The sequence below is a fragment of the Patiria miniata genome, unplaced genomic scaffold (assembly GCF_015706575.1).
Source record: "Patiria miniata isolate m_02_andy unplaced genomic scaffold, ASM1570657v1 HiC_scaffold_9, whole genome shotgun sequence".
NCBI classification, from domain to species: Eukaryota; Metazoa; Echinodermata; class Asteroidea; order Valvatida; family Asterinidae; genus Patiria; species Patiria miniata.
The window spans coordinates 3,075,803-3,103,204 of NW_024037076.1; the positions used below are offsets into that span (position 1 = coordinate 3,075,803).

The 27,402-nt window shown below is 40.2% G+C and overlaps 2 protein-coding genes across 5 annotated transcripts in view; both read right to left on the reverse strand.

Moving 5' to 3' along the window:
- LOC119720314 (platelet binding protein GspB-like) overlaps positions 1-11,227 on the reverse strand; it is a 29,131-nt gene extending 17,904 nt beyond the window's left edge. The window contains exon 1 of the mRNA XM_038189955.1: positions 10,943-11,227. Within this exon, the coding sequence (XP_038045883.1) occupies positions 10,943-11,009 (67 nt within the window). The 5' untranslated portion in view covers positions 11,010-11,227. The remainder of the gene's footprint in view (positions 1-10,942) is intronic.
- A 1,297-nt stretch (positions 11,228-12,524) lies between these two features.
- LOC119720516 (mucin-22-like) lies at positions 12,525-26,546 on the reverse strand. Of its 4 annotated transcripts, XM_038190212.1 has the most exons (13): positions 24,431-24,665; positions 22,899-23,084; positions 22,143-22,730; positions 20,975-21,247; positions 20,748-20,849; positions 19,877-20,023; positions 19,466-19,578; positions 18,855-19,071; positions 18,266-18,356; positions 17,667-17,770; positions 16,546-16,835; positions 15,114-15,191; positions 12,525-14,485 (listed from the first exon to the last, which is right to left on the reverse strand). In XM_038190212.1, the coding sequence occupies exons 1-13, from the start codon at positions 24,648-24,650 to the stop codon at positions 14,435-14,437; spliced, it is 2,460 nt and encodes an 819-aa protein (XP_038046140.1). In that variant the 5' UTR covers positions 24,651-24,665; the 3' UTR covers positions 12,525-14,434. The 4 variants fall into 4 exon arrangements, with proteins under 4 accessions (XP_038046140.1, XP_038046139.1, XP_038046138.1 ...); XM_038190211.1 differs by lacking the exon at positions 24,431-24,665 and adding an exon at positions 26,407-26,546 and having other exon boundaries at positions 22,143-23,084; XM_038190210.1 differs by having other exon boundaries at positions 22,143-23,084; positions 24,476-24,665.
- Positions 26,547-27,402: the final 856 nt, after the last annotated feature.

Consider the following 27,402-nt stretch of genomic DNA (forward strand, 5'->3'; position numbering starts at 1 on the left):
GACTTTTTTTCTCATTTTCTTGCTGGAATAATGAGGACATGATATGTAAGGACCAATTAGGTACGTAACCGTGGACATGTCCACATGGATATTGGCTCTGAGACCCCGAGAGATCGGTCAAGCTACATCGACGGTAGAGGCTATAGATAAGATGGTGCGGGCGCACTAAATAATAATATCGAAAGTATTCGGAACAGGCTACACCGGAAGAGAAAACTTTTTGTTTCTAAATAAAAAAGAGGGCCTCCTCTATTAACGAGAAATCACAACGCCTACCGGTACTTACTTATTTTCATATTCATCTCATAAAAGTTGATTCGAAAACTATGAGCAAAACGCCCAAAAAGGAAAAAAAGGAAAGAAAAATGTCCAAACGAGGTAAGGGACAAAGAAAGTGCAAACACATCAGTCTCGGTCTCTGCCGCGGTGGTAAGCAATGCAATTGATATGCATGGATGATTGCTATGCTTGCGTTTTGCATTTTATTTGTTGGGTTGTTTTTTTTTTTCAAACACATTGTTGGTATGTGAGGGGGTGAAACTTTTAGAAACGAATTCAATGGATAACCCAGATACGCCCAGAGAGAACTTTTCGCCGTGTTTCTGAGCCGATCTCACGTTTTATTTGGAGTATCATTGTTATGTATAGAATACAGAATTTACAGGCTTGGACAAGCGACTGAAGCGAGCCATTACGGTAGATCTGGAATCGTTGAGCATGCGCATCGGATGGAGGGGTGAGTTTGGAAGAAGAGGGCATAGGAATTATTAGCAGCATCGTATAAGAGTTCACAAGCAAAACGGAAATGTGCAATGCCAACTGTTGATTTAAAATGCCATAGTCAAGTGGTTAGCGTGTTTGACTCATGTACGATGGTTCGAACCCTGCCCTTGGGCAAGACATTCAACTTTGCCTCTATCTCTCCACACAGGAGTATTGTTGATACGATGCAGTGGCGTATCAAGCGGGGGAGCAGGGGGCACTTTGCCCCCCTCCCCCTTCTGACGGATTTTTTTGACAATTTTTGTTGTCACCAAAGATTTAAATAAATTTTTCTAGAGTTTTTCTGACATTAATTCCACAAAAGAAAACCCACTCAACAACCATCACAATGAAAAGTATGCATATTAATGGTCAGTTTCGAAGAGCGCCCCCATTTGGAATATGGGAACCAGCCCCCCCCCCCCCCCTGCTTTTTGATTTAAAGGAGGCCAAGTGTCCGGAGAAAAACATGTGTACATTTCGGCGCGGATGTGCGGTTGCCCCCCCCCCCCCCCCGACAACAAAAGCTGTACCCCATATACGCTGCTGATATGGAAATCGCTATAGCCTAGGCTAAGCATTACAATTTATTTTATAATTATTGTACTTGTTCTCGGAAGTGCAAATCAGGCCAGGTGCAAATGCAGTTGAACGTAAAGTGGGGGGGGGGGGGGGGGGGGTTGTGAGAAGAAAATATTCATGATGCCTTATACTGGTCAATATCGGGCATTTTACAATCACTGAGGGAGGATCGGAGGATATCAGGATGATACATTTCACATGAATATTCAGTGTTCATGTAATAATCCTAAATGAATATTCATATCATAAACATGGGGTACAATTATGATCTATATTGTTTAGAAATAGCTTTTTTGATGACTATTAATACTAGCATACGTTGAGCGGCCGCGTGACGCGTATAACTCCGAAGTTTCGGCATCGCGTGAGGGGCACTATGCATAAACGGAACACAAAGGCCTCGCACACTGTCTCATGGAGTTCAATCGCCTACACTCTTGGCGTCGTAAATCCTGTAAAATGGTTTGTGCTGATAATGAAAGGTTTGCGGAAACACCATGTGCGAATAATTTCTCAACTAAGAGAATGGTTCTGAAAAGAACCAGAGGTATAAACTCGACGTTCCGGTCAGTATGCTCTGACCGTCTTCAGGAGAGTGCCTAAACAGTTTAGGCACTCTCCTGAAGACGGTCAGAGCATACTGACCGGAACGTCGAGTTTATACCTCTGGTTCTTTTCAGAACCATTCTCTTAGTTGAAAAATTATTCGCACATGGTGTTTCCGCAAACCTTTCATTATTTAGTATCTTCACCATGCAAAGCCTCAAATCTTACTTGGTTTGTGCTGATGTTACGGATGAATGAATGCGATCTTTTGTGGTATGATAACCGAAGCTATTTGGTTACCGCCGGAGGCAGGAACCTCACTAAAACTTGCTGGTTATTTGTTAAAATTTCAATCGAGTTCAAAGTTTATTCCGGTAACACCCAAAAAAGCATTATGCTCGCATAATGCATTCTCCGATGGGGAAAAAATGTGGGAAATCAACTAGTAAGCGGGGCTTGCAAAAATAATTTACTTCAGAACCAACAAATTTATCTGAACAGTTTACGCCCCGTGTATTCGACATGGAAATTATAGTACCGAAAACACCTCAACCTAGTTGATTGAATTATGAACTGAAAACGAATGCGAAGAACGCAAAGGGCAATTAATAACAAAAATCGAATTAAAACTGTCCAACCGACGCAAGCAGCTAGCTATATCGCACCATCGATCACTTTAGGTTTGTCACAGACTTTTGAGCATTTTGTGAGCTATTTAAAGTATTTTCTGATATACTGTACATGCACAGAATGGCATTGATAATCGAAGCATTAAAAAACTCATGCGGATCCAACCAAATTGACGGTGGGAATCAAAAAGCGCGGTCAGCTGATCAGTCGTTGCATTTTCTGTTTTTTCCTGCTTTCTTAATATGGGAAGGTTGGAGGAGGGCTTGCCCTATTTCCACGTTGCACTTCAATCAGATTGGCTTCATCTTTCTTGCTTGTAACACTATTTAAAGAAGTGTGATTGTTGTAAAGACATTTATGTCATAATCAATGAGTATTCAATTTATCTTTTAAGCATTGCAATGTCAAAAAAAACACGAAATTGGGCAGATTCAGATTATTGGTTCAATGTTCTGAAGTAGCAAGCAGCCAGGAGGTTGAGGGTTGGAGTCCCACACGACTCAGTGATTTTGTAGAAGTCTTGTAAAGCAGTTGATTTTGTTAATGCCCATTACTTCCTCACGACACAAAAACAATGTAATATGTGTTCACTCGGCGTGTGATGTAACCATAAGCCAGTGGCGGATCGAGGGCGTCTCAACACCCCAACTACCCCTCCGCCAATTCAGCGGCTGACTAATGGTATGAAGCTAGTAAAATTGGGCCGAAACAATAAATGGAATGTTAAGTTCCTTAAATTATTCTCAAATTGCAGATGAAAGCATCGTAGGTTCCAAGTTTTCGGGAGGGTGGGGGATCTCCGGACTCCCTACCAAGGCGTCCTTTCGACACCATTCACTCACCCCCTTCCTGTTTCATGATAGATCCGCCCCTAAAAACGCTAAACTGACTGACTATAAGCACGAAGCTAATGTACCAGACCATCTGTCAAACTGTCCCGCTTGATACAGAGTCAGTCTCCTGACAAACCGAGAGATAAAACCTCCAACTCTCAAATTCCCCCTTTTTAATCTCCAACAACAACATTCAATGGAACACAGTTGGAAATCCAATAGCAGCTAATACAGCTCACGGTGCAACCCAGAAACGCCCAAATATTAATAGTCTTTCACTACACCGTGACCGGTTTCTAAAACTTGGATCCGGGATTATATTCAGATTGACACAACAAAGTATGAATGCCATAAGACTGCCCTGGAAACGAAATATTTCAGTTGGTTTATACAAATTTATAATTGGAAATTTGTCCAGGGGTCAGGTTGTGCACGCTGTCTCGCTCTAGAAATTGTCCTGCGTGCAATAATTAGCTTAGTCTGAGTATCACCCGTTATCCACGGAGCCAAGTCCTGTACAACGTATGATTTGTCTTGACATACAGAATACAATGTATGTAAGCCGCGCGCCAGCCAATCGGATTCGACTTTACTACATCGTGACGTCATTTCATTTTTAAATCTGGACTAAAATTTGGTTAGATTGGTCAATTCGAATGCAGTGTTTTGTAATACAACAGCCGGGCGCGATATCGCGTAACATAATTAATACAGAGCGCGTGACACATTTTTTTATCCACTGTGTGTGACGCGCAACTGGTGAATGACCGAAGACCCGATACAGAAAGCACCCACTGATTGGTCAAAATCTAGGAGGTCAAGAGGCGGGGTCTTGCCTAATTAATCAGCGAATCTGTTCATGCATAATAGACTTATGGCTTTCGCCATTACATAAACTATAATTAGCTCTACTCCGTAATAAAATAATTTGAATGTTAAGTTCCTTAAATTATTCTCAAATTGCCTCAGAATGCAGAAGAAAGCATCTTAGCGTTTAACGTTTCATCCCCGGACTCCCTAGCAAGGCGTACCTTCGGCACGCATTCACTCACCCCCCCCCCCCCCCCCGTTCCATGACAGCTAGATCCGCTCCTGAAACGCTTTATTAATGTATTTATCATACGAAACTGACCGACTATAAGCACAACGGTAATGTACCAGCACCGTTTGATACGGAGTCAGGCTAAGACAAGAGTCAGGCACAAACCGAGAGATAAATTCTCCTCTCAGAGAAAAATTGCGTTCAATATTCCAATATGAAAATACAGTCTTCAATTGCAGGTGCAAACACATTAGTTAATTGATTTTTAATTGTTTTAATTTCTTTTGGTAATGAAACGGAAGGAACTAGTAAAAGACAATGAAGAAATAAGGAACTTCCATTTGTAGAGGTGGGAGGGACAAAATTACAAGGTACATCCGCGGAATCAGGTGTATGGGAGCTGACAACCCAATTCACGCGCGGCTTGGTGGGGAATCTAACTCGAGTCACACTGGGCTGGAAGGGAAGAAAAGTACCATGCACGGGGCTAAGCTATCAAACTTCCTTTCAAGAATCGGGCTCAAATAATATCGGGCAACAAAATACATGTACAAGCGTTCTTAGAGAGGTTCTCCTATTAAAAAAAATAGTTAATTGAGAAAATGAAACTCAGTCCACGGCGGACAGAGAGCTCAGGGGCCGCCGAGGCTCCCATCAGAGCAATGTAGGAGGTATGGTTTAGGTTTGTTCTTGCCTAAATGTACCCTTTAAAATACCAACTCGTTTCGTGTTATAGCAACATCTATAGGTAAAAAGATCTTCACCTCAAAAAGTTCTGATTTCAAACGGGATTCCTTAAATCCTGAAATCAGGAAAATTCTTGACAAGTCTCACCTCTGCTTGCACGTCGAACGTTTACAATCTTTATATTTTTTGTTGATACCCTTCCATTGGACTTAAATGGAACATCATATTTGATTTAAGTCCAATACGAATTAGCAAAGACCCGCTTTGATTTCGACATTCAAAATAGTTGAGCTGCAAACATAGATGAAGTAGATTCAAAATTATCATTTGATTGGGGAAATGGAACTCTTCACAGAAAGTGGTGAGATTTGGCTCTGAAATTTCGCATTTTTAGCTGTTGATATTCTTCATTAAAATATGGGAAGAGTTATAGGGAGAATAGTTACAAACATTGCGAATATAGTGTGACAAGTAAACCAATCGCAAAACAATCAAAACAGTTTGGAATATATGTTCAGACTTGGACTATTTCTGGTGGATGTGTTTGACTGGGAGAGTACGTCCGAGCGAGCGAGGGGGAGCATGGGCGTCGCCGGGGAGGGGGGGGCAGGGGGGGGGGCGCTTGCCCCCCTGGAAAAGCCACACAAAAAAAAGAGAAAAAAATGAAAAGAAAAAGAGGCGCGAAGTCATAGTGGTGTAAATTTAATGAGTTGGGGGGGGGGGAATGTCCCTGCCCCCTCTATTACTGATAAATCGAGAATTTGTTGAGAAATACAAGATTTTTTGGGGAAAAGTATGTTTTGTCCCCCTCTAGAAAAAATCCTGGCGACGCCCATGAGGGAGAGCGAGATCATGTGCTGCACTGGTAGACTAGAGTGATCGGGCCAGCAACTCGCCCTGTAGGACGCACCCTAACTCGCACATGTTCCTACGATTAGTATTTTTCTGAGGGGGTCGGGTGATACTTCAATTTAAAACTGCTTGTTGACCTATTTTGTATCTGAAACATAACTAATCTAATCTAAAAGAGGTCCCGAAAGGTTTCTGGGAAAAGTCTTACCAGCTTACTGCATTATATTTTTAGTTGAGCCCCTTCCATTGGACTTCAATGGAACATCAGTTTTGATTTAAGTCCAACACTTATGAGCAAAGACCCGCTTTGATTTCGACATTCAAAATAGTTGAGCTGTTTAACGTTGAAGAAGTATATTCAAAATTATCATTTGATTGGGAAAATGGAACTCTTCACAGAAAGTGGTGAGATTTGGCTCCGAACAATCGCATTTTAGCTGTTGATATTCTTCATTAAAAAATGGGAAGAGTTAACAGGGAGAATAGTTACAAACATTGCGAATATAGTGTGACAAGTAAACCAATCGCAAAACAATCAAAACAGTTTGGAATTTATTTTCAGTCTTTGACTATTTCTGGTGGATGTGTTCGAGCGGGAGAGTACGTCCGAGCGAGCGAGATTGAGCGAGATCATGTGCTGCACTGGTCGAGTGATCGGGCCGGCAACTCCCCCGAAGGTTGGACGCACCCTAACTTGCACATGTTCCCACGATTAGTATTTTTCTTGGGGGTGACACTTCAAGTAAAAGCTGCTTGTTGACTTATTTTGTCTCTGAAACATAACTGATCTAATCTAAAAGAGGTCCCGAAAGGTCTCGGGGAAACGTCTTGGTTAAATCAGTGCATTCTACCATGGTGCACGCTGAAGTGAAAAGTGTTTTATCAAAAACTGTATCATACAAGTTTTTTCTCGACACGCTCTTATTTTACCAGCCAAATGCTGCATTTGGATTAGGACGGAGCCAGTGTGGTACCCTATGATTAAGTCTAAATGCGGCCGGGTTATGAGAGCGCGTCTTTACATGAGGAAGATCTATTCATAGCAAAAACACATACTGTATGATTATTTTATAAACGGAATCAGTTTGGAAATGGATTAGTACGGCACTCATTAAGCTGCCGCTCTTATATATACTACATGTATTTCGTATTCGGATAATAAATCCACCCAGTTGTGCAGAATTGTCAAAACTTAATTTTCCTCCGACAAGATACTTTAATTGCGTTTGAAATCCATTCACTTGGACCCGTTTGGTACTCAACGGAGCGGTTAAGTTCAGCGAATTTAAAACGATACTTTGTAACCAATAAAAGTCGAAAATGGTTTTGAATATCACAACAAATGCACAACTTCATATAAAGTTTAAACTAAAAAAGCCAATTGATATAAAGGTAGTAAACTTACAGTGTAATCCTTAACACAGGGATTATCAAGTTACATAAATTATGGCAAGATGGATTTTTGTGATCGTGAGCAGTGGAACTTTTTTGTGCGAAACCAAACGCATGTTGATATGACCACTATTCGCAAGTTTTGAACGAAGTGTTTCATTCATTTGAAATTTTTCTTAAATGTTAGCAATTTGCTTTGCATCTTGAACAATCGGTAAGACGAAAAATGATAAAGACGCGATTTTTCGAGTTTCACCTCGACAAATAGATTTTTTTCAATGGCTAATTTATTAGAATTATAAAAGTAATTCACGTTTGAAATAGACATCGAACGGAAAAAATCCACCGATGTTTTAGTAAAATTTCTTTACAATAATTCGGCTATCGCTATATTATGCCCAAAATGAAAGCCCTTTTCAGAGGGTAGCAGACGCCTAAAATTGGAATAATGTCTTTCTGTCGTTAAAACCAAACATACAAATTGAAAATTCGTTTGGAGGAAAACAAATCCATTTTTAAGAGCATGGGGTGTAACTTTAAAGCTATATACCTGTCACAGTTGCTTGTGCGAAGACGTATTGAACAGCACACAGAACCACGACGGCCGCACAGACCACCTGCAGCGTGTTCCGGCTCAGATACATTGTACCAGCTCGCTTGATCAGCAAGTGCTGGTCTTCACGGTGAGTTTCAAAAAAACCACTTCTCACGAGTTGAAATTTTGATCAAGAACTTCAAATTTTAGTTGTGGCCTTCGGAATCGACGGCTTCCCAATGCCTCGCACTCCCGGATCTGTGTTCTTATTAGGGCGAGAGTTCTCGACATTCATGGACGCGTTGATTGGTCCTTTGCCAAATCACGTACTTTGTTAAACACTGCCGTTGTGACCACGCACTGACGCGTTCATTTTTTCCTTGTATCGTCGCACCTCTGAATTCAAGTTATGTATTGAAGTCTTGTATTGCAGAGCTGAAAGATCTCTTGAAAAACTGATTTTTTTGGTTGAAATTAAATGTATATGTTTGAATTTGAAGAGTTTATTTCGAAAACGCGATAGATGCATTTTAGAAAAAGTGAAACATTTCCACGGTTATGACATTTCAAAGAATAAAAAAACAGCACACCGGCTGATTCTAAACTTCATGTTTCGCTTTATTGTATTCTTAAATTGTATTCAACGATAACAGCGTCGAAACTGACTTTCTCGACAACTTGCTGAAGAGAGCGGGATTATGAAAGTAAACAAAATATCACGTTTATCGCGTTTTGGAAACAAACTCTTCACTTGTTAGACAGATACACAAAAAGAATGAAGACCAAAGTTTGACAACTTTTAACCCCCCCCCCCCAAAAAAAACCCAACAACCCACCAAAAAAAAACCAACCCAAACAAACAACAAAAAAAAACACCCCAACAAGCAAACAAACAAACAAACGAAAAACAGAGACAGACAACCTCAACATACAGTCATGCAGAGAGTCAGATCATAGTCAGCAATAACAAATGTCCCCTTTTTAATCTCCAACAACAACATTCAATGGAATATTGTTGGAAATCCAATAGCAGCTAATACAGCTCACGGTGTAACCCAGAAACGCCCAAATATTAATAGTCTGTCACTACACCGTGACCGGTTTCTAAAACTTGGATACGTGATTATATTCAGATTGACACAACAAAGTATGAATGCCATAAGACTGCCCTGGAAACGAAATATTTCAGTTGGTTTATACAAATGTACAATTGGAAATTTGTCCAGGGCCCAGGTTCTGCACGCCGTCTCGTTCTAGCTAGAAATTGTCCTACGTGCAATTATTAGCTCTACTCCGGCTCCGTGACCTCACAAGAACCAATTGAACTTCATTTTCTTGGTCTTGACATCCATCTATCCATCTGGGACAATTATTTTTCAGGTGTTGCACAGGCAGAGTACTGACTATGTCACGCAGCCTGGTTCATGGGCGTCGCCAGGATTTTTTGTAGAGGGGGGCAAACAAAAAATTTGCAAAAAAATGCTTGTATTTCTCAACACATTCTCGATTTATCAGTTTTAGAGGGGGCAGGGACATTTTGCCCCCCCCCAACTCATTAAATTTACACCACTTTGTCTTCGCGCCTCTTTTTCTTTTTTTCTTTATTTTTTCTTCCTTTTTCTTTTCGGGGGGGGGGGGGGGGGCAAGTGCCCCCCTTGCCCCCCCCCCCTCGCGACGCCCATGGCCTGGTTTAATACCCTCTGCTTGCTTCATTGTTGTATCGCTTGTGTGTGTGTGTTATCTTTTTGAGTCAAGGGCCCAATTTCATGGCTCTGCTTTCCACAGAATTCTGCGCTTACGCTCCATGTACTCACAGCGCTAACAAACACAAATCTATGCTAACTCTGCATGTGATGAATCACAGCACAATACGGGATGTCCACATGCACAAAAGCTAAATATCCTCACTATTAAACCCGTGAAATATGCCAACCGTAAGTACGGAATTTTCTGCTACAGTAAGCGAGAATTCCTCGCTAATGGTAGCAAGCACAGCCATGAAATTTGGTTATGTTGCAACATTGATACTGTTGCCGAAGTGTCATGAGCTTTGATGAGAGTTCTCTCAGTGGCATATTTTGTATCTTGTGAAATTTCCGGACAAGTGCCAAATATTGTGCAATTCCTTGAAAAAACATAAGCAGAAACAGAGTGCCTCTTTTATTGGCTTTTCCGGCGGGGCATCATATTTTGCAATGTTTTCTCTTGACTATAATCAAATAAAAAAATGAAATGTTCAATGACTAATTACGTCTTGCCTCTTAACAGCTAAACCTTAGACTGGCTCAGTGTTGCTTTCTCCCCGCGAAAATGTAAGCGTTTACAACAACACAAGGGAAAGATTCCCATATCTGACCATCACTTGTCACCCTGTGCAGACAGTGGTCTGAACATTTCTAAGTTTTTTCTTAGTATATATACTTCAATATTTCCCCTGTTAAATTTAACTATTTAGGCCATATTATCTCCTTCTGATGTCTTATAGGTCACTGAAGGGAAAAATTAGTATGGCTAGAAATGGGAATCTTTCCTTGGACGTATCTGTCCCAAACCCTTAAAAGCGACAGTGCTTTGTTGTTGGAAACTTGCTGCCTGTGCTGTGGTGCGAATTCGAAATGAAAAATGCGGTATATCATTAGTATATGCGATATCAATTTAGGTCTGTCATGATTTCGTATATACATGTATGGTGAAATGAACTCATTATACTACGTACTTTAACAAAACGTACCACCAGGCACCAGCCTAAGACTAAAGACTGCAATCACTGCACGCACTGAAAGAGAATTGAACGTCTACGTACGTCTGCCATGTCTGGTGTGTAGCACTAGCAGCAATCAATTAGTAATTTAATACACACTGAACAAGATTAGAACACAAAAAAATGATAAAACATACCTCCCCGCTCCAGTAGTGTGTCATTCAACAACCAGTGAAAACCGCGTAAATTAATTCACCAATTTACAAAGTCCTCTGGCTCTTCTTGAAAATATTCAGGTTATACTTCTAAGTTCTAGGACCATTTATAACTTCAAAGTTGTAGACACGTTTCCACGACGAATACATGTATCGTCCGTGTACCTGTTGTCGAGGCATCAACTTGTTTTCGAGGTTTGACCTTAATGTTAAGTTGTTGTGACCATTGCATTGCGACGCACTAGCGCAGATTCGTACCACACAACCAGTTGGTTTGTTTCTCCATGGTGACGGTCATGATGGATGGTTTGTTCTCGGTTCTTCCTGGTTGGTTCATCTCCTAAATACTCCGCGTGGGCATGGTGGGAGTTTACACAGGAGACCAGAAACACCGGGGCAATAAACCTCTTCTCTTAGCAATAAGTTTCACTGGGTTCCGAAGGACGAAGCAATATAATGGATAAGTGCCTTGCTTGCTCAAGGGCACAAGTGTCCACCCGGCGGGCTCGAACGCGCCTGTTGCCTAGCTGAGTAGCTCTGAGCGTCGAGCATGAGTCCGGTGTTCTTAACCTGTTCCGCTAGGCCATGACACTCCTCTTGTTGTGTGTGCGGTATGTGTTCCACCGCCAGCCCAAACAATTTGGAAACCGAATGCTATGTCGGTGTTTTTCTCTTGCTTGAAATACACCCTTACACCCTCGAAAACACGCACATCGAGGATATAAATACTTGAATCTTCCGCGTAATTTTCACGGCGGCACGACGTATAATTATGGTGTAAACGCGTAGAAAATTGTATCGTTTAAATAATACTAGGTGAGTCAGGGTACACGACTAAATGAACTTGCGGCAATGGAGGGCGCTTAAATAAATGAATTCGCTTGTCCGCGCCGCCGAGCGAAAAAAAATTAATTCACTCGAATCTCGAATTCACTGTCTCAGGCTGTTCATGGAGGAAGGAATTAACAGGAGTTTCCTTCCTCCATGGGCTGTTCAACAACTTTGATGTTTTCCCTCCAAAAATATTCCATTATTTGTTTTTTGTTTTATTGTAACCATAAAAAACCTCTTGTCCTCCTTTTTTGCAACTCTCTGTTAAAAGTTTTTGTTTTGTTGCGTTCCCCGTGCCCTTATTTATAAACAAATTAGGCTATATATTTTTTTCCGAGTATTGTAAAATTAACGTTCAACTTGTATGTTTTATTCCAACCCAAAACCCTCCGTTTTTCCCATTTTTGTTTTTTGGCCGTCTGCAACCCTCTGGAAACAAAAAGGATTTTGTTTTGGACAGAAACAGACCCGCTTTGAGAGCAGACGGTTCCCGGTCCATCGTAGCTGGAGTTACCTAAGCCCTATCATTGGGTTGTCAATGATAAAAGATAGGGCCGACTATCTAGGTCAATCGAGTGGTTGCCGGGGCGGGAGCAATTAAGCCTACCTGGCGAGAAAGAAATTATTGTTGGGCCGATTTTTTTCGGTCGATGTCTCATTCAAAAGCGAATAACTTTCCTTTTGCAAGAACAATAAAAAAATCGGGGCGGAACTTTTAAATAGCAGAAATTATACATCTTTACTGGTTCATGCCGTAAAATATATTGTGGAACCTAGGACCAATCAAAGATTAATTGCAAGATTGAGACGCATGTACCTACATCAGGATGGACTGGCAGCGAAGTTTGGGACATAACCATAAATGACAACCCATAGCTCAACCACCCACTATCCAACCAACAAAAGATTGTACAAATTCAATGTGTCAATTCAAGATTTATTAACACATAATTTATGCAAGATTATCATATCAACAATGAACAATCATATGAACCACTTATGCATCGCAGGCATGAATGATTCCAGATCAGATATATCAACACACCAATAATAAACAGCACCAACTTTAATAATAAGAATATTTACAGATTTCTTTTCAACAATGAAAACAATGAAAGATCTTCCAGACCAATTCTACATCACAGAACTATTTTCTTTCTGACTGCAATGTTTTCTCTGAGCATTGTTTTCAATCAAAACCAAAGTCCTGAAACCTTTTGACAGAATAACTATTTTGAACAAGATATATCAACTTAAACCAGGCCCATATATTGTTGATATAAAGTTTTATATACATATACCGACTTCCAAACACTTCTGTACGCTTTTTTCCGTAATACATTTTCATACACCATGGTCTAAATGGTTAGTAATGGTTTGACCAACCTTCCTCACAGTAAACAAGCATTACATTTAATTACTTAATCAAAATATACTATGTAAGTACAAACAACAACTGAAAAGTAACCTACCCTCCGTATTTTAACTCCACCTAACTTTCAAGTAAATGAAGAATACATGTATCAAGAAAGAAAGGTGTGAAATGATTTTTAAAAAGTAAAAATTGTAACTGAATATATACAACATTACTGTTACAAATATTTTAGTGTCATTTCTATAAAGTTGGTATATACATGCTTTCTCAAAATTTAAATTTTCTTTACAGAACAAAATTTAAAGGAATATAATGCCCTGAAACAAATGAATTTGCTTGTCTGTTTTTGCAGGCCTTTCTACAGCTTTAAAAAGTGGCACGCTCCAGTTCAGAAATTGCGCACACTGTATTCAGAACGATTTTTGTTTTCATTTGTTGTCTCATGGGAAAGCTCATAACTAATGTAATGCTAGAAAATTATCAATTCAATTTGAAAATCTATTTTTCAAGGTGCCACACCCAACAGGCAAGTATACATCGACTTTAAAGGAATTCCTCTCACTTTAATTTGTTGAAAACACGTCACGCATACTCTGCAAAACATATTTAATGTATCCAAACTTCACTTCTCTGGAATGATTATTTCCTCCAGGGGGCCATATTAGCATTACCACCAAGGCACTAATACATATTTGCCCTCACAGGTTCCCAAGATACTCATGGTAGAATGAAGGATAAAAATAGATATTTCAATTTCAACCATTATTGAGGTGTGTGCTTTTGTTAAATAGCAAAACACAAAGGCCTCTTATATCAAATGGCCCATGCAATGTCAGTTTTTTAATGCAGACCTTGAAAATGCACCTTTGTGCCCCATTTAACCTCATTTACAATTTTCATTTTGCCATTTTCAAGGGTATTTTGGTGTGTCTTTGGTTTTTACTTTATGCCAATGAAAATGTCCATATTTATGAGCGAAAGTGTGATGTCATTTCAGGCAGAAACCTCCATGTTACAGATATTTCAGCACCATAAGTTACCACTATTTTGGATATTTTGCTGTCGTAAATTTTCCTTTCTTTAGTGATTTGTTGTATCAGGACATGGCAGTAAGCAAATGAGCAAACCTTTCCCAGCAATATTTTCAATGAGCACATTTTTGGGTTAACAATTTGAACAGAAATCCCCTAAACTGAACAAAGTCTTCCTGAAATGAAATCACAGCAATAGCGCCCTCAGTTGCCTGGAAAGCAGGGAAATATTTTAAATATTTAAAGAAGTGCACTTTTCAATAAGTGTTTCTAAGAAAAATTCACCTCATGAAGCCCTATAAGTCTTTTCACTGTTAATAAATTTAAATAAGAAAACATGGCGTCTGAATGCAAAGGGTGTATACTGGCAACATCAACTAACATAAACCACAATAGTCTGCATTGGGTTTCTAAAGTTAACTAGAACACGCCGGGATTGTAGACTACACGACCTGCAGAACTGCCATCATACTGCATAGGAAAAAAAAATTAAAATAAAAACATTTCTATCAAAGAAACGTCACACAATAGCTGAGTGAATCAATGACGACAAAACTAACAATCCAGACAATGTAAATTTTCTTTTTAGAATAAAAAAATACAGTAGGTCAAATGAATAATCTTTCTATATTAACCGTAACCTCTTGAGTGATTTACTGGCAACTTTCCTCACACCTGCAAATTCCAACACCATTAAGAAAACTCAACACCCAAACTGATGGACTCTGATTATGGTGGTATGCCTGACCCCATGTAAAGCATAATCAGTTTACTAGTGCAGTACTCACTCCAACAGATTCCCCCCAAAAAAACTGGTGTTGGAGTTTGAATTGATGGGGATTGTTAGGGTTAAATTACTATTTTACGCCAAAAGTGTGTCTAATTGTTGCAAGAATTTAACTTAATACTGGTTTGCTTATTCAAACAAAAATGGAGAAAAAGAGTATAAATATACAACAATTAATGCTACAAAGACAGAGAGTTAGCACTAGCTGATGATGACTGTTAAGAAATTTTCAATGGAAAAGTCTCTTCATCAATGCTAGATTTGGAAAAAGTTGAAAAATATTTCATCCAATTTGTTGCTGTACAAACTCACCATGGGATAGTCATTGTACACTCCTTCCATTCCTGTAACCACATAGGGACGAATGAAGTCTTGTTGCCCTGTCAAACCCTGCCCATAAGAAAACACATAACCAGATCAGTGAGTAGAAATCTTGATTCAGACTAGCATCTAAGAGTCATATCAAACCAAATCATTCCACAAATTTGGGTTAAAGGTAGAGTACATATTTGTCATTTATGCATTTTTTTCGCTTGAAGCAACCAAAATTTTCAATATCTAAAGATGGGTGCTTAACAATTAACCTGATAAAGTTGAGCTCTGTGAATGCTGTGTATTCCGAGTAAACAATATTCTAAAATCTCGATTTCAATTCAAAAGTTGCCGAGTCATATTTTCAATTGCACCCAAAATCAACATCTTGCTCTCAAAAAAGCTTGCGCGCACCCGTTCACTGGTTCGTCCAATTACAAACCAACTGCTAACAGAAATTTCCAAACATGTGTCACTCAACACATCTTTGGAAATTAACTCCTTTTATTGTTTTCTTCAAAATGACAGATTGCCAAAAGGAATAATTTCATAGGGAGTTTAGTGCCATTAATATCTTTAACCCAAGTAAGTTTTTTAACAATAATTTGGTCAGTTACTTTTTTGGATAGCTGCAAATGATCTACTTTAAGGTATCTATGTCAATTGATTGACTGTTAGAGTCTTCCAGGGGTTTCAATCCGGAGTCTGGTTAACAGGATTTTTATCTGAAACCAAAACATATTGGTGCGACTCTGGGATGCAGGTTAATTGGCTTCGTCAGGTTTTTTTTACATTAGCTTTGACTTTTTTCTTTTTTTTAACTGTCAATCATATGTGAGGCACTCTGGCAAAATGAGACAGAATTGGGCAGAGGTTGAAATGAGGAAAGCAAACAATCTCTTTTACTGTTTTAATCTCTCAATACTGTTTGTTGCATTTCAATCCGACATTCTGTTGACAAGTTATGATTTTTAAAGTTCATATTTTTCAACTTTAATGACTGAGAAGAAGGTCTTTATAGTTGCAAGTTTTGTAGTCGTGAAAATGCAAGATGCCAATTGATTTTCCTTAAAAACCTTTTAATTCCACAATTTTAATACTATTTCTTCAAATTAGATGTAGTACACATAGCAAAGATTACAAAAATCAATAAAACCGAAAATCTGACGTTTTGTATTTTTTTTCTCAACAACAGCTTGTGCCCAGTTCTATCTCATTTTGATAGAACGCCTCACATAATGTCTTTTTCAATTTAAATAAGATTAACACTGATCTTCCTCTAAAACAAAGCTATCACAATGAGTTTCAAATTCAAAATTTATTTTTCCGCATTAAGACCGTGAGGAACTTTAATACAAACACTAGACAGATTTGTTTTTTTGACTGATTTTGTCAAAGAGACTGTGATCTAAGGTGACATTGAGTAGCCTACCTGCTTCAAGTATGGGGAATCGATTATAACGCGTCTCAAAGACTCCATCCTGATGTCATCTCTATTGATCTCTGACCTACGGTAAGCATCGTGAGGCAAGGTTTGGTAATCATCGTAATCAACAGGAACCAGCGCGGTCACAGGCTTTCTTCTACTTCTGTAGACAGGCAGAGGTCTTGCATACCGTTGTGATTGAAAGAACATGAAACAAAGGAACAGGCCTACTATGAGGAGCAGAAGGAGAACGAATCCAACGACGATGAGGATGATTGCTAATGTAGATAGTCCACCTGAAATATAAACACAATTACGCACCGATTAAACATATGCAGACATACATGCTGTGAGAATGAGAAGACGTAATATTCCTGGATATTCCTTGATAGAAGTTTTCTCCAGCCCTACCGTGGGCTACCGAGGTAACATGAGGGGATGTTGCCTTTTAAAAGCCAGGGTCTTTTCTACACCAGGATTTTATTGTTTATCTTTTACTCAGCCCACTGTAACATTATCTGGTTAATCCCTTAAGGCAGTTTGCCAAACCACAGGTTGCCAGTCCAGGCCATCTTCTCTGGACACACATACGTACTCGCCACATATGTACAAGAGCAGCCCCATAATTCAGGATTTCCAGCTTTTGTGAACCAGTTTCAACAATAAAAAATGGAAAATGATTTCATTTCTGGACATAAACAAATAATATAATCATTGCAAATAGGTGTGCGTCTAGGCCACTTGGGAAGGGTTTAGGCAAACCTAACAAGTCATTCAGTCAGCTGATACTCATTGCTTCCTGCTGGTTGTGGGCATTCAACCAGTAATAAACTCCCCCACGAGGATTACAATTTACAGTTTGAGCAAGGAAAAAAGTTGAAATCCTGGTACAGGCTTGGGCAAAAACCAGAATAAAAGCTCTGTACTTAAAAGAGGTTTTGTCTTAAAAGAGGGATTCACAGCACGAGAGGCGTGGATTGTCACTTGCAGATTGACCAAATCCCCGTCCTCAGGCACCATTTGGCACAGAAAGAGGACCCACATATGCACCCTAGGGTCTTACAAATGAGATCTAATCTTGACATGAGGGGTCAGACACTAAAAGGGGGGGGGGGGGGGTGAATTACCTTGAGGTGGTAGTGTAACGCTGGGTGGCTCCGGCACCGTTGATGGATCCACTGGAACTGGAATGATTGTCTCACATCGCTGTCCAGTAAATGAAGTCTGACAACTAAAGACAGAGCAAAAAGACTGTTTTACAAACAACTTATCAATGTGTTCAAGATGAGTAGTGATAATAAGAGATTGCAATGCATAATAGTTAATCAGAACATAATACTTATATGGATTTATATAGCACACATATCAACAAAATGGGTTCTCATCATGATGCGGCATATTATTACCCCTGCTCATTGAGCCAATGAAAACATTCCAAAGACCATCTCAGCTCCCTGGGGAGTATTATGCACAACCGGCTAAATCAAACACACAACTATCTCTGCCCTCACAGGTACCCATTTACTCCTGGGTGAAGAGAAGCAATGAGCGACAATGTGCCTTGCCCAAGAGCACACACAATACAACCCTGGGCTGGACTCGAACCCACAACCTGCAGAATTACCCACACGATCATGAGTTCAATGCACCAGACCAGGAGGCCACGGCACTCCACAAGAAAAAAAATACAATACAAGCTGGCTCCCATTCACAAACTATCACTCACCTGCATGTGTATACAAAGTTAGGGAAGTAGCCAGACCTCACACATACTCCACCATTACTGCAGTAGTTTGGTGCACACTCTGTTGTTGCATCTAAATGACAAAATAGATAATAAAAAAGTGGTCCCTTCGTTCACTTTTTCAAATTTCAATTTAGAAAGATTTGCCAAATTTTAATGCATCAATTTCCATTCAAAATAAAGTGTTGTTTTTACCCTTAAAATGTAGCATTTTGTGGTTTTATAAAATCTGTAATAATTGCAATGCAGAAATTTGATCAGGTTTGATTTCTTGCTTGACACTGTGGCTTCTTAATTAAATTAAGAAGGGGGAACTCCATGGGCTTGATTGATTTATACACACAAATCGCTTTGACTTTCATTGTGGATTGGGTTCAAAGCCCCATCAGTTTTGACCAAAAAGCAAGATTTTCAGCACTTTTTGAGAGCAAGAATTATCTATACAGCTCTATTCTATTTGAATACTGACTTTTTTGGTACCAAAAAAATGGATCACGATGTATACGTAGAAAACGGACTACCACATTTTTATGAAAAAGCCAGAGAGTAAACAATCAGTGCACAATCTCACCTTGAACAGTTACTGAAGCCGGATCAACACTGACTGTTTCAGTGCCATCGGTGAGATCGCCAGATGACAAAGCTGAAACTACACCGGCTCTCGGAAGAACTTGATTTTCTGGGAATTCCACAGCCACGGTGGATATGACACTTCCTGGTTCAAGGATGAGGACAGATACTGATACAACGCTAGCGGTGGATGCAGAATTCCTCAGTCGAAGCAAGATCTAAATACGATATCAGAGAAAATCAATCAATTAAAGTCCAGCGAACACCTGTTAGCAACGTCAATGGATGGGATAGTGAGAAAATACCAGCTCGTTGCTCATATGGATAAACGAACATAACTTCTTTGGCTTATTAAACAAGAACTCAAGATGTAATCAATTGTTTTTGAAAAGTTGAACAAAGAAATTGACTGGAGCTGGGTTTGAACCTGCGACATTACCGTTCCGATGCTCTACCAACTGAGCTATCCATCCCTGAGTTGGCAATTCCCCAATTCGTTAATATCTTTGTGCAAGGGACGCTAGTCAAAAGCCATAAACCTGTATATGCCATGCAGAAAGGATTTACGCCCAAAGTCACGATGCAGACCTGGGGATCACTCAGATAACTTACCAGTCGTTTCAATATGGCAATCTTCGCTCTAAATGCGGTTGAGGTTGGATTCCTGTAGGCATCTATGAACACCTCTAAAGGTGCTCTGAAGGTGAGAACTATGGTTGGACGCCCTAAAAAAAAAATAATGTTACAATTACATTAACTCACATGGGCTGATAGTATGAAGACTAGTAGAGCACACTGTGCCAACTTCTGTACTTTTTCATTGATTGTTGTCTTCAATGGTATTCAGAATTCAAACGTTGGAAGACCTTGAGGTACACCTCAAGGTACTACCTGTTCAATTTCACATTCTCCCCTTACGGGTTTGTCAAGTCGTTATAAATTTATTATTTCTGACCACGGATCCTCATAAAATTTAAGGAGTAATCTGAGGGATTCAGACACATTACTCTGTTTTTTACTTACGTAGACATGCAGTAGAAACCATGAAATATCCATCTTGGTTGCGACACTGACATGTGTAGCCAGGAGCATCGGAGGAAGGTTGACAGTATTGTCCTGACGTCGCATCTGAACAGAGCGCTCCAGGACTAGTCAAACACGGGTTGGTATCTGAAAGTAAATAAGAAGAATGATGAATGATAATAATCAACTGGAATAATTTAATTGAATGGAAATGAATGGATTATGATTAGCTGATGTGAACATGGCCGATGCATTCAGATTGAGTGTGTGTGTGCAGCGAATCACGGCAATAACGTACCCACAATGCTTCGCAGTACCTTCATAACACTTAGTGAAACATATGAATCTCTTGTCATACGCTACTAATTAGCAGGGACGCATTTGAGCCCATCACAAGTCCATCAGTCACATGTAAATCACAAGTCCTGTCACAAGTCCAGTCACAAGTAACAGTGGATGAACAATAACAAAGGAATGCCTTTGCCAAATAAAAGCTCATTTGAATAGCTTGTGAGTTAAATTGGGACTGGAGGATTTGTGATGGACTTGCAGGGACTCGTGATGGACTTGACTAGATTCAGTCAATGTAACAATTACAACTACGTAGGACCAGACTGACAGTATTCAAAGCAATAGCTCTGGAAGTTTATTTGGGTAAGCCAGAGATCAGCCATCACCAACACCCTTAGGATGTGTCTGAATTACTTGGCTTCAGTTGGAAATCACACACATGCCTATGGAAGTGGCTGCAGCCACTCCTTTTTCTACCTGTGCGTTATTTCCAGTCGTAGCCAAGTAATTCGGACGCGGCCTAGGAAAGGATGCTGGGTATTTGCTGCCCTCTACTGTCAAACAATCCTTCATTTTTTACCTCCGCAAGTTGCTCCTGAATGAGTCTGAGGACAAACACATTCGCAGTACTGAGCATCAAAAGTCCCTCCATTAGCACAACTTGAAGCAGTCAATCCACATGCTGGACAGAAAAACAGACGAATCATAAGTTTAGAAGTTGGATCACGGAAGGTGCTTCTCAGAAAGAACTGATGGGATTAGCAAAATTGTAAAGAGATCAATTATCTGAAAGACAGAGAAACTAACCTGTTACAGTGATGGTAAACTGGCATGATCCTTCGTTTAAGGCAGCATCACTGACTCTGCATGTTACCGTTGTCACGCCAACAGCATATGTGCCTCCTGACACCACAGTATTATCTAAGTTATCCTGACATGTAATACTGCCAGCGTCAATGGTGTCAACATTATCAGTAGCTGAAGGCATTGACAACCATGACACAACAGCACTGACACTCCCAAAGCCTGCCGTTACTGAAGGAACATTGCCGGAACAGGTTACAACTGGAGCGTCAGTGTCTAGTTTATGAAGAAAAGGGTAAAATTCATTATGAATATTCAGATATTCATAAGATAAAATATTCAAATATTCAGAAAGCACCAATCAAATGCACCAGCCAAAATCCCCCCCCCCCCATCCCAGGATCAGGATTTATGTGCGACTATCAAAATAGGCGATGATTAACAAAATATTATGAACATTATGTAGGTATGGGACTGATTTCATGAAACTTGTCTTATCTTACGACCCATCTTAGGACTTAAGACAAGTCCCCACTCTAAAATCGATCCTAACTAAGATGCGTCCTAAGACAGATTTCACTAAACCCATCTTAAGCAAGACGCATCAAACTCCCAATTTGATGGCTGTTTCACGTTTGTTTATAGCGTCTGATAAAACAGTTATTGAAAAGAAACATGCAAAACCAATTTTCCGCTCGTGTAAGTGCATAGAACACGACCTTTCGCCTGAAAACTTCTCTATTCATTAAATTTTACATGCAAAGTTTCTTCTTGAAACTATTAAATAAAGCTCTAGGCCGACACTTGTCTTAAATGAGAAGATATTGCAATAGTGTCCAAATGATATACAAATTAACACACTATTTACGAGATAAGACAACCCTAAGACTGATTATAAGGTAAGACGAGCCAGCCGCGTTACTAAGGAAGTTAGGGCGTGTTGCAAGTTTGGTGAAATTGATCCTAGGATGAGTCGCGAGATAAGACAAATTACCCTTTCTAAGACATGTCTTAGTGTTTCTTGAAATATTTTCAAGGAAGCTGAATGGATGAAATTATATTTCAAAGATGCTGATACAAGCTTATATTCTTCAAAGGTCATCACAAATTGATCATGTGCAAATGACTTTCAACAAAAATTGACTCTGTGCTTTCAGTGGCTCCTCTGTACCTGAGACCGTTGATGACTCCGGAGCAGATGTGCCGGAGACGGTTGTGTCAGCACCCCCAGTGCCCGACTCTGTGACTTCGGTGCCCGACTCTGCGGCTTCGGTGCCTGACACCGTGTCATCAGTTGCTGACTCAGTGCCATCAGTTCCTGACTCCGTGGCTTCGGTGCCTGACTCTGTGGCTTCAGTGCCTGACTCTGTGGCTTCGGTACCCGACTCTGCGGCTTCGGTGCCTGACACCGTGTCATCGGTTGCTGACTCTGTGCCATCAGTTCCTGACTCTGCAGCTTCGGTGCCTGACTCCGTGGCTTCGGTGCCTGACTCTGTGGCTTCAGTGCCTGACTCTGTGGCTTCGGTGCCCGACTCTGTGGCTTCGGTGCCCGACTCTGTGGCTTCGGTGCCCGACTCTGTGGCTTCGGTGCCCGACTCTGTGGCTTCGGTGCCTGACTCTGAGGCTTCGGTGCCTGACTCTGAGGCTTCTGTGCCTGACTCTGTGGCTTCGGTGCCCGACTCTGTGCCTTCGGTGCCCGACTCTGTGGCTTCGGTGCCCGACTCTGTGGCTTCGGTGCCTGACTCTGTGGCTTCGGTGCCTGACTCTGTGGCTTCGGTGTCTGACTCCGTGCTATCGGTGCCCGACTCTGTGGCTTCGGTGCCCGACTCTGTGCCTTCGGTGTCTGACTCCGTGCTATCGGTGCCCGACTCTGTGGCTTCGGTGCCCGACTCTGTGCCTTCGGTGCCTGACTCCGTGCTACCGGTGCCCGACTCTGTGGCTTCGGTGCCCGACTCTGTGGCTTCGGTGCCCGACTCCGTGCCACTGGTTCCTGACTCTACAGCTTCGGTGCCTGACTCTGTGCCATTGGTTCCAGACTCTGTGGCTTCAGTGCCTGGCTCAGTGGCTTCGGTGCCTGTGCCTGTGGTGTTAGTCGGTGACTCTGTTGTAGAACCTTCAGGACAGGATAGGGTATCTATTTACTAACATGGAAATTACACATTGTTGTTGGATGTTGTACATTGTACAAGTGCAAATGAAATGGAAAGGAGGGGTCTTGGAAAAAAGGGCTTTCAACTAATAGTAATACCCTACAGGTGTAACCATAAAATCACTAAAGGAAGATTGGAGGAAGTTTGATATGAATATTCAATGGTAAATAATTTAAAATAAGATAGTGGATATTTAGCCGGAGGTAATGACGGCAAACTAACGTTTACTAAAGGTTTGCCGGCGGCAATCCATATCAACAGAGGGCGGTGTACTCTTTAAGATAGGGCTGAATTATAAGATGAATTAAATTCCCACCAAAAGATGTGTAGCACCACGTCTCAAACATTTTATTGCAGAGTATTACATTTTCTTTTTCAGATTTGTGGCTCTGGAAGATTTTTTTTTTAAAGGGATAAAGTCCGAAATTATAAAATGGTCTGAATCCCATCTTGTGAATACGAGGTCACAACGATAATATTGGCATGGAGTCAGACTAAAATTTGTCACCGGAAAATGTTTAAGTACAAAAAAACAGTAACTGCGCATGCATATCCGGCAAACTAACGTTTACTAAGGTTTGCCGTCTCCGGCAAAATATCCACTGCCTTAAAATAAATATTCATATCACAAACATGGAATGGAAATATGCTGCCGATTTCACAACCATGCAAGTGCATAGGTTAGGATAGGACACTTTGCAATTAATGCGAAAACACTCATGTGCGCGTGCCCGAGCGACAAGATCGATTTACATAAGTGTGACGTCACAACTTTGGGGTCATCGCTTCTTACATTCAAAATGGCTGCCATCAAGACGATTTTCGTGCGCATATGCATATGGGCTCCAGATAGATTCGAAAATTTCTCGGAAAATTGGATATTAATTATTATTAATACGAAGTGGCTATCGTTACGGCATTCGTTGTTTAGCGCCCTCAACGATTCTTTTTTGATACGCACGCAGGTATATAATTATTTGTTTTCCCGTGTTTTGGTGAACAGTGCGACAGCTCAGTCGATAACGGGTAGGATTTTGCACCGCGAGGTTGCGGGTTCGCATCTCAGTTTTGCACTCAAATTTTGTTCCTTTTCTAACCTTAGGCTTTGGAGGGTTTTTTTTAAAAGGAAAATAAAGTCCGAATTTTATAACGTTCAAATTCACTTTTTTCCTTCTTATTTATATTTTCTTCTCATGTTTTTATAAAAGTTGCAGTACTACCGTAACGATAGAAAATGGGAAATGCGTTACGGCTGCCGTAACAATAGCCACTGCGTTATTAATATTATCACATTATTATTATATTGGACCGTATAATATTATAAAAGCTGTTTTTGATTTTCCAAAACTTCTACAAAATTTGTTGTAGTGTGGTGACGACGGTTGAAGTTTGTTGACGCCAGTTGAGGCTTGTTGACGCTTGTTGACGCATGATTTTAGTAAGGGCGTACGTACGACGACTCTGTTGCGTTTCTGTTGGCCGCCATTTTGTTTACGTGACGTGAAGCTAGCCGTACTATGCATATGCATGAAGTGTACAGAGCAATACTACGCATGCGCAAACAGTACAGCGCCATCCAAACAAGATGCCAGCCAATTAATCGGCAAACTCGTTGTACATTTCGTGTTCAAAAAACAAGTTTTTAAATATTAAATTTTAACCTTAATTAACATGCAGAAGATGTACTTTATTGATTTTTCTACCATATAAAGCTTCTGTCAATGTTCAAAAGCATATATTCCTCGATCCTCCTATTTCTGCGCAGATAAGGCTTTGCAACCAAGTAGTTGCCCCCCCCCCAAAAAGAAACCAACCGTGTTTTTTTTTATGTGACGTCGCAATAAAGGTAGACAATGAGTATACGCCACCATCTTTTCCTCAAAAAACATTGGCTAAAGTGGTCAGAAATTGCCTCAGATCGCACCACAGCAGTAGAGTATCGAGAATCCAAAAAAAATTCGGAGCCCTTAAGCGGGCCCCGAACCCCACGCCGTAATTTTTGGACCCACTTTTTGGGAGACACACATTTGTTTTAGCCCCCACCAAAATTGTGTTTTGGATCCGCCCTTGCCTAACTTAAGTTTTCTTTTAGCTCTTCCAAAAAAAAAAAGATGGAAGATGAGGTTTTATTAGTGTTAGCTTTGTGCTGTTCAAAAAACGAAAATCAATTTTGATTCTCTTTTTCTTGAAGAGAAATGTTATAAGTGGTGACCCTGGTGACCACTAGGTGTGTAGCGCGCCATCTTTTGAAAGTCTTAGTTGCATGGTTGTGTTTGCTTCGGATTTCATTTTTCGCGATTTAATAACACTGTTTTGGTTATATTAATTTAAAGCAGTGTTGTTTTTGTTCCATGAAAATTGACTTCAATTCGGCTTGTATTTTTCGCACTTAACACACTGTTTTGATTATATTATTTTTTATTATTTGACGATATTTACCGTTCAATTTAAATTTGTGTTTACATCATTTACGACAAATCAATAGATTTCAATTCAATACAAGTGACGTTTGGGTAAGTTATCGTCCAGGGGAAAAATGCGCTGTTTTGTTCCACGAAAGTTGACTTTAATTCGGATTGTATTCATAGCGCTTAACACAATAACGGTGTCGGGCGGCTGGGGTCGCCAGCGAGTTCGAAATTTGCGAAGTAATCCACTGAAACAGTTGCCATTTTCGGTAACTTTGTCTTATTCAAAATCGAACAACATATTTCTTATTGCTAGTAAAATTAGCAAATATGTTTCTTGGTGAAATTCGTGATATACTAGTACGGAAAGTACATCTTTAACCCTCTTGGTCAAGGATGGTTAATTTAGATATGTCTCTTTAAGCTTATAATGATTTCTCACATGAATTACTTCTGTCTACTGAGACATGCGCAGTAAATGAGTTCGTATTTTATAGCCTGGACTTTCAAACTGTACCGAAACAACTCATACAAACCTATACTTTTTTTCACCAATTTTCGCTCATTTAAAAAATTAAAATGTATCAGTGCTATATTTTCACCTCAAAATTTCAACAACTTGTCACAAGGTGTAACTACATGTACATGTACATGTTTGAGTGTAAATATTTCCGGATATGAGGTCGCCATTACGCGGGCTGCAACGACTCGGGTAAAATTATACTTTAAGGGATTTCAGATTAAAAGTTTCAACTTGTAAAACAATGTAACGCCTTATCGGCTTACATTACAAACGAAATAGTGATTGTTTCTTCCAGACTTACTGGAAAACAAATGGAAATTGATAAAAATTAATTTAAATTAACTACCTACTTACCTACTACTGGTTGCAGGAAGACAGCAATCAGCAGGAGCAGGAGACAGTGGGCTTTCGTTACACCAAACATCTTGTACATATTTCAATAATGACAGAACTCCCTATAACCGTTACGGGTACCTAACTGGCAAGTTGTGAGCAAACTATTTTAAGGCCCGGTCCTTTTATTTGTAAATGCACTGACCGTGAAGGCAGCTTTAAAATTTTAGGAAGTTTCTCGAGGTCGTGTTTTTCATTTGAGGAAATAGAGCTGCATTCTTGCTCCGTTGCCTTGCAATTAGACTGCGGCCGTTTGTGGTAATGACAGATTAATTGTTCTCAATGTTGTCGACGCTCCCCACAATAAAACAAGTACATAATATAAATAATTAATTTCAACAACGAATCCTGATGATAATCTATGATTCTATTTCATATGGCCCAAGTTTGTGATTGGCCAATGACTGACCTGAACAATTGACAATAGGCGGGCACCGCGCCTACTTTTTTTCCTCACTTACAGAGACTTCACAAAGGCGTTTTGGCATCACTGAACAATTCCCTTTTTAGCGGTGGGCCGGGGCGACGACCGAAAATTGAACTTGAAGCATGTACAGGGTTCACGCACCGAGCTACACAGCCTACAGGGCCTAACACTAAAAAAAATATACCTTGTTTATTTGATTTTTTTCTTGCAGTTGGGATGCAAATGGTTTAGTAATACGTGCTTGATAAACAAAGAAAGAACCATTATTTAGTTGCATGTGCCTGCATACTATTTTTGAACGCAGCGCATGAGGTCAGGTCACATTAAGTAGCCTAAGAGTAACTGGACCAAGTCGGATATTATGATGTCATTCACTATACTTAAATCGGGAACTCAACTCGATGAGAAAATGGGAAAAAGGTAGACAAAATCAGCGACAAGGCATATCTGCCTCATCATAAAATACATATGATATAGATTCGCCCATTCTGGGCCAACTATATATTGTCCCATTCCAATAATTTTCCAGA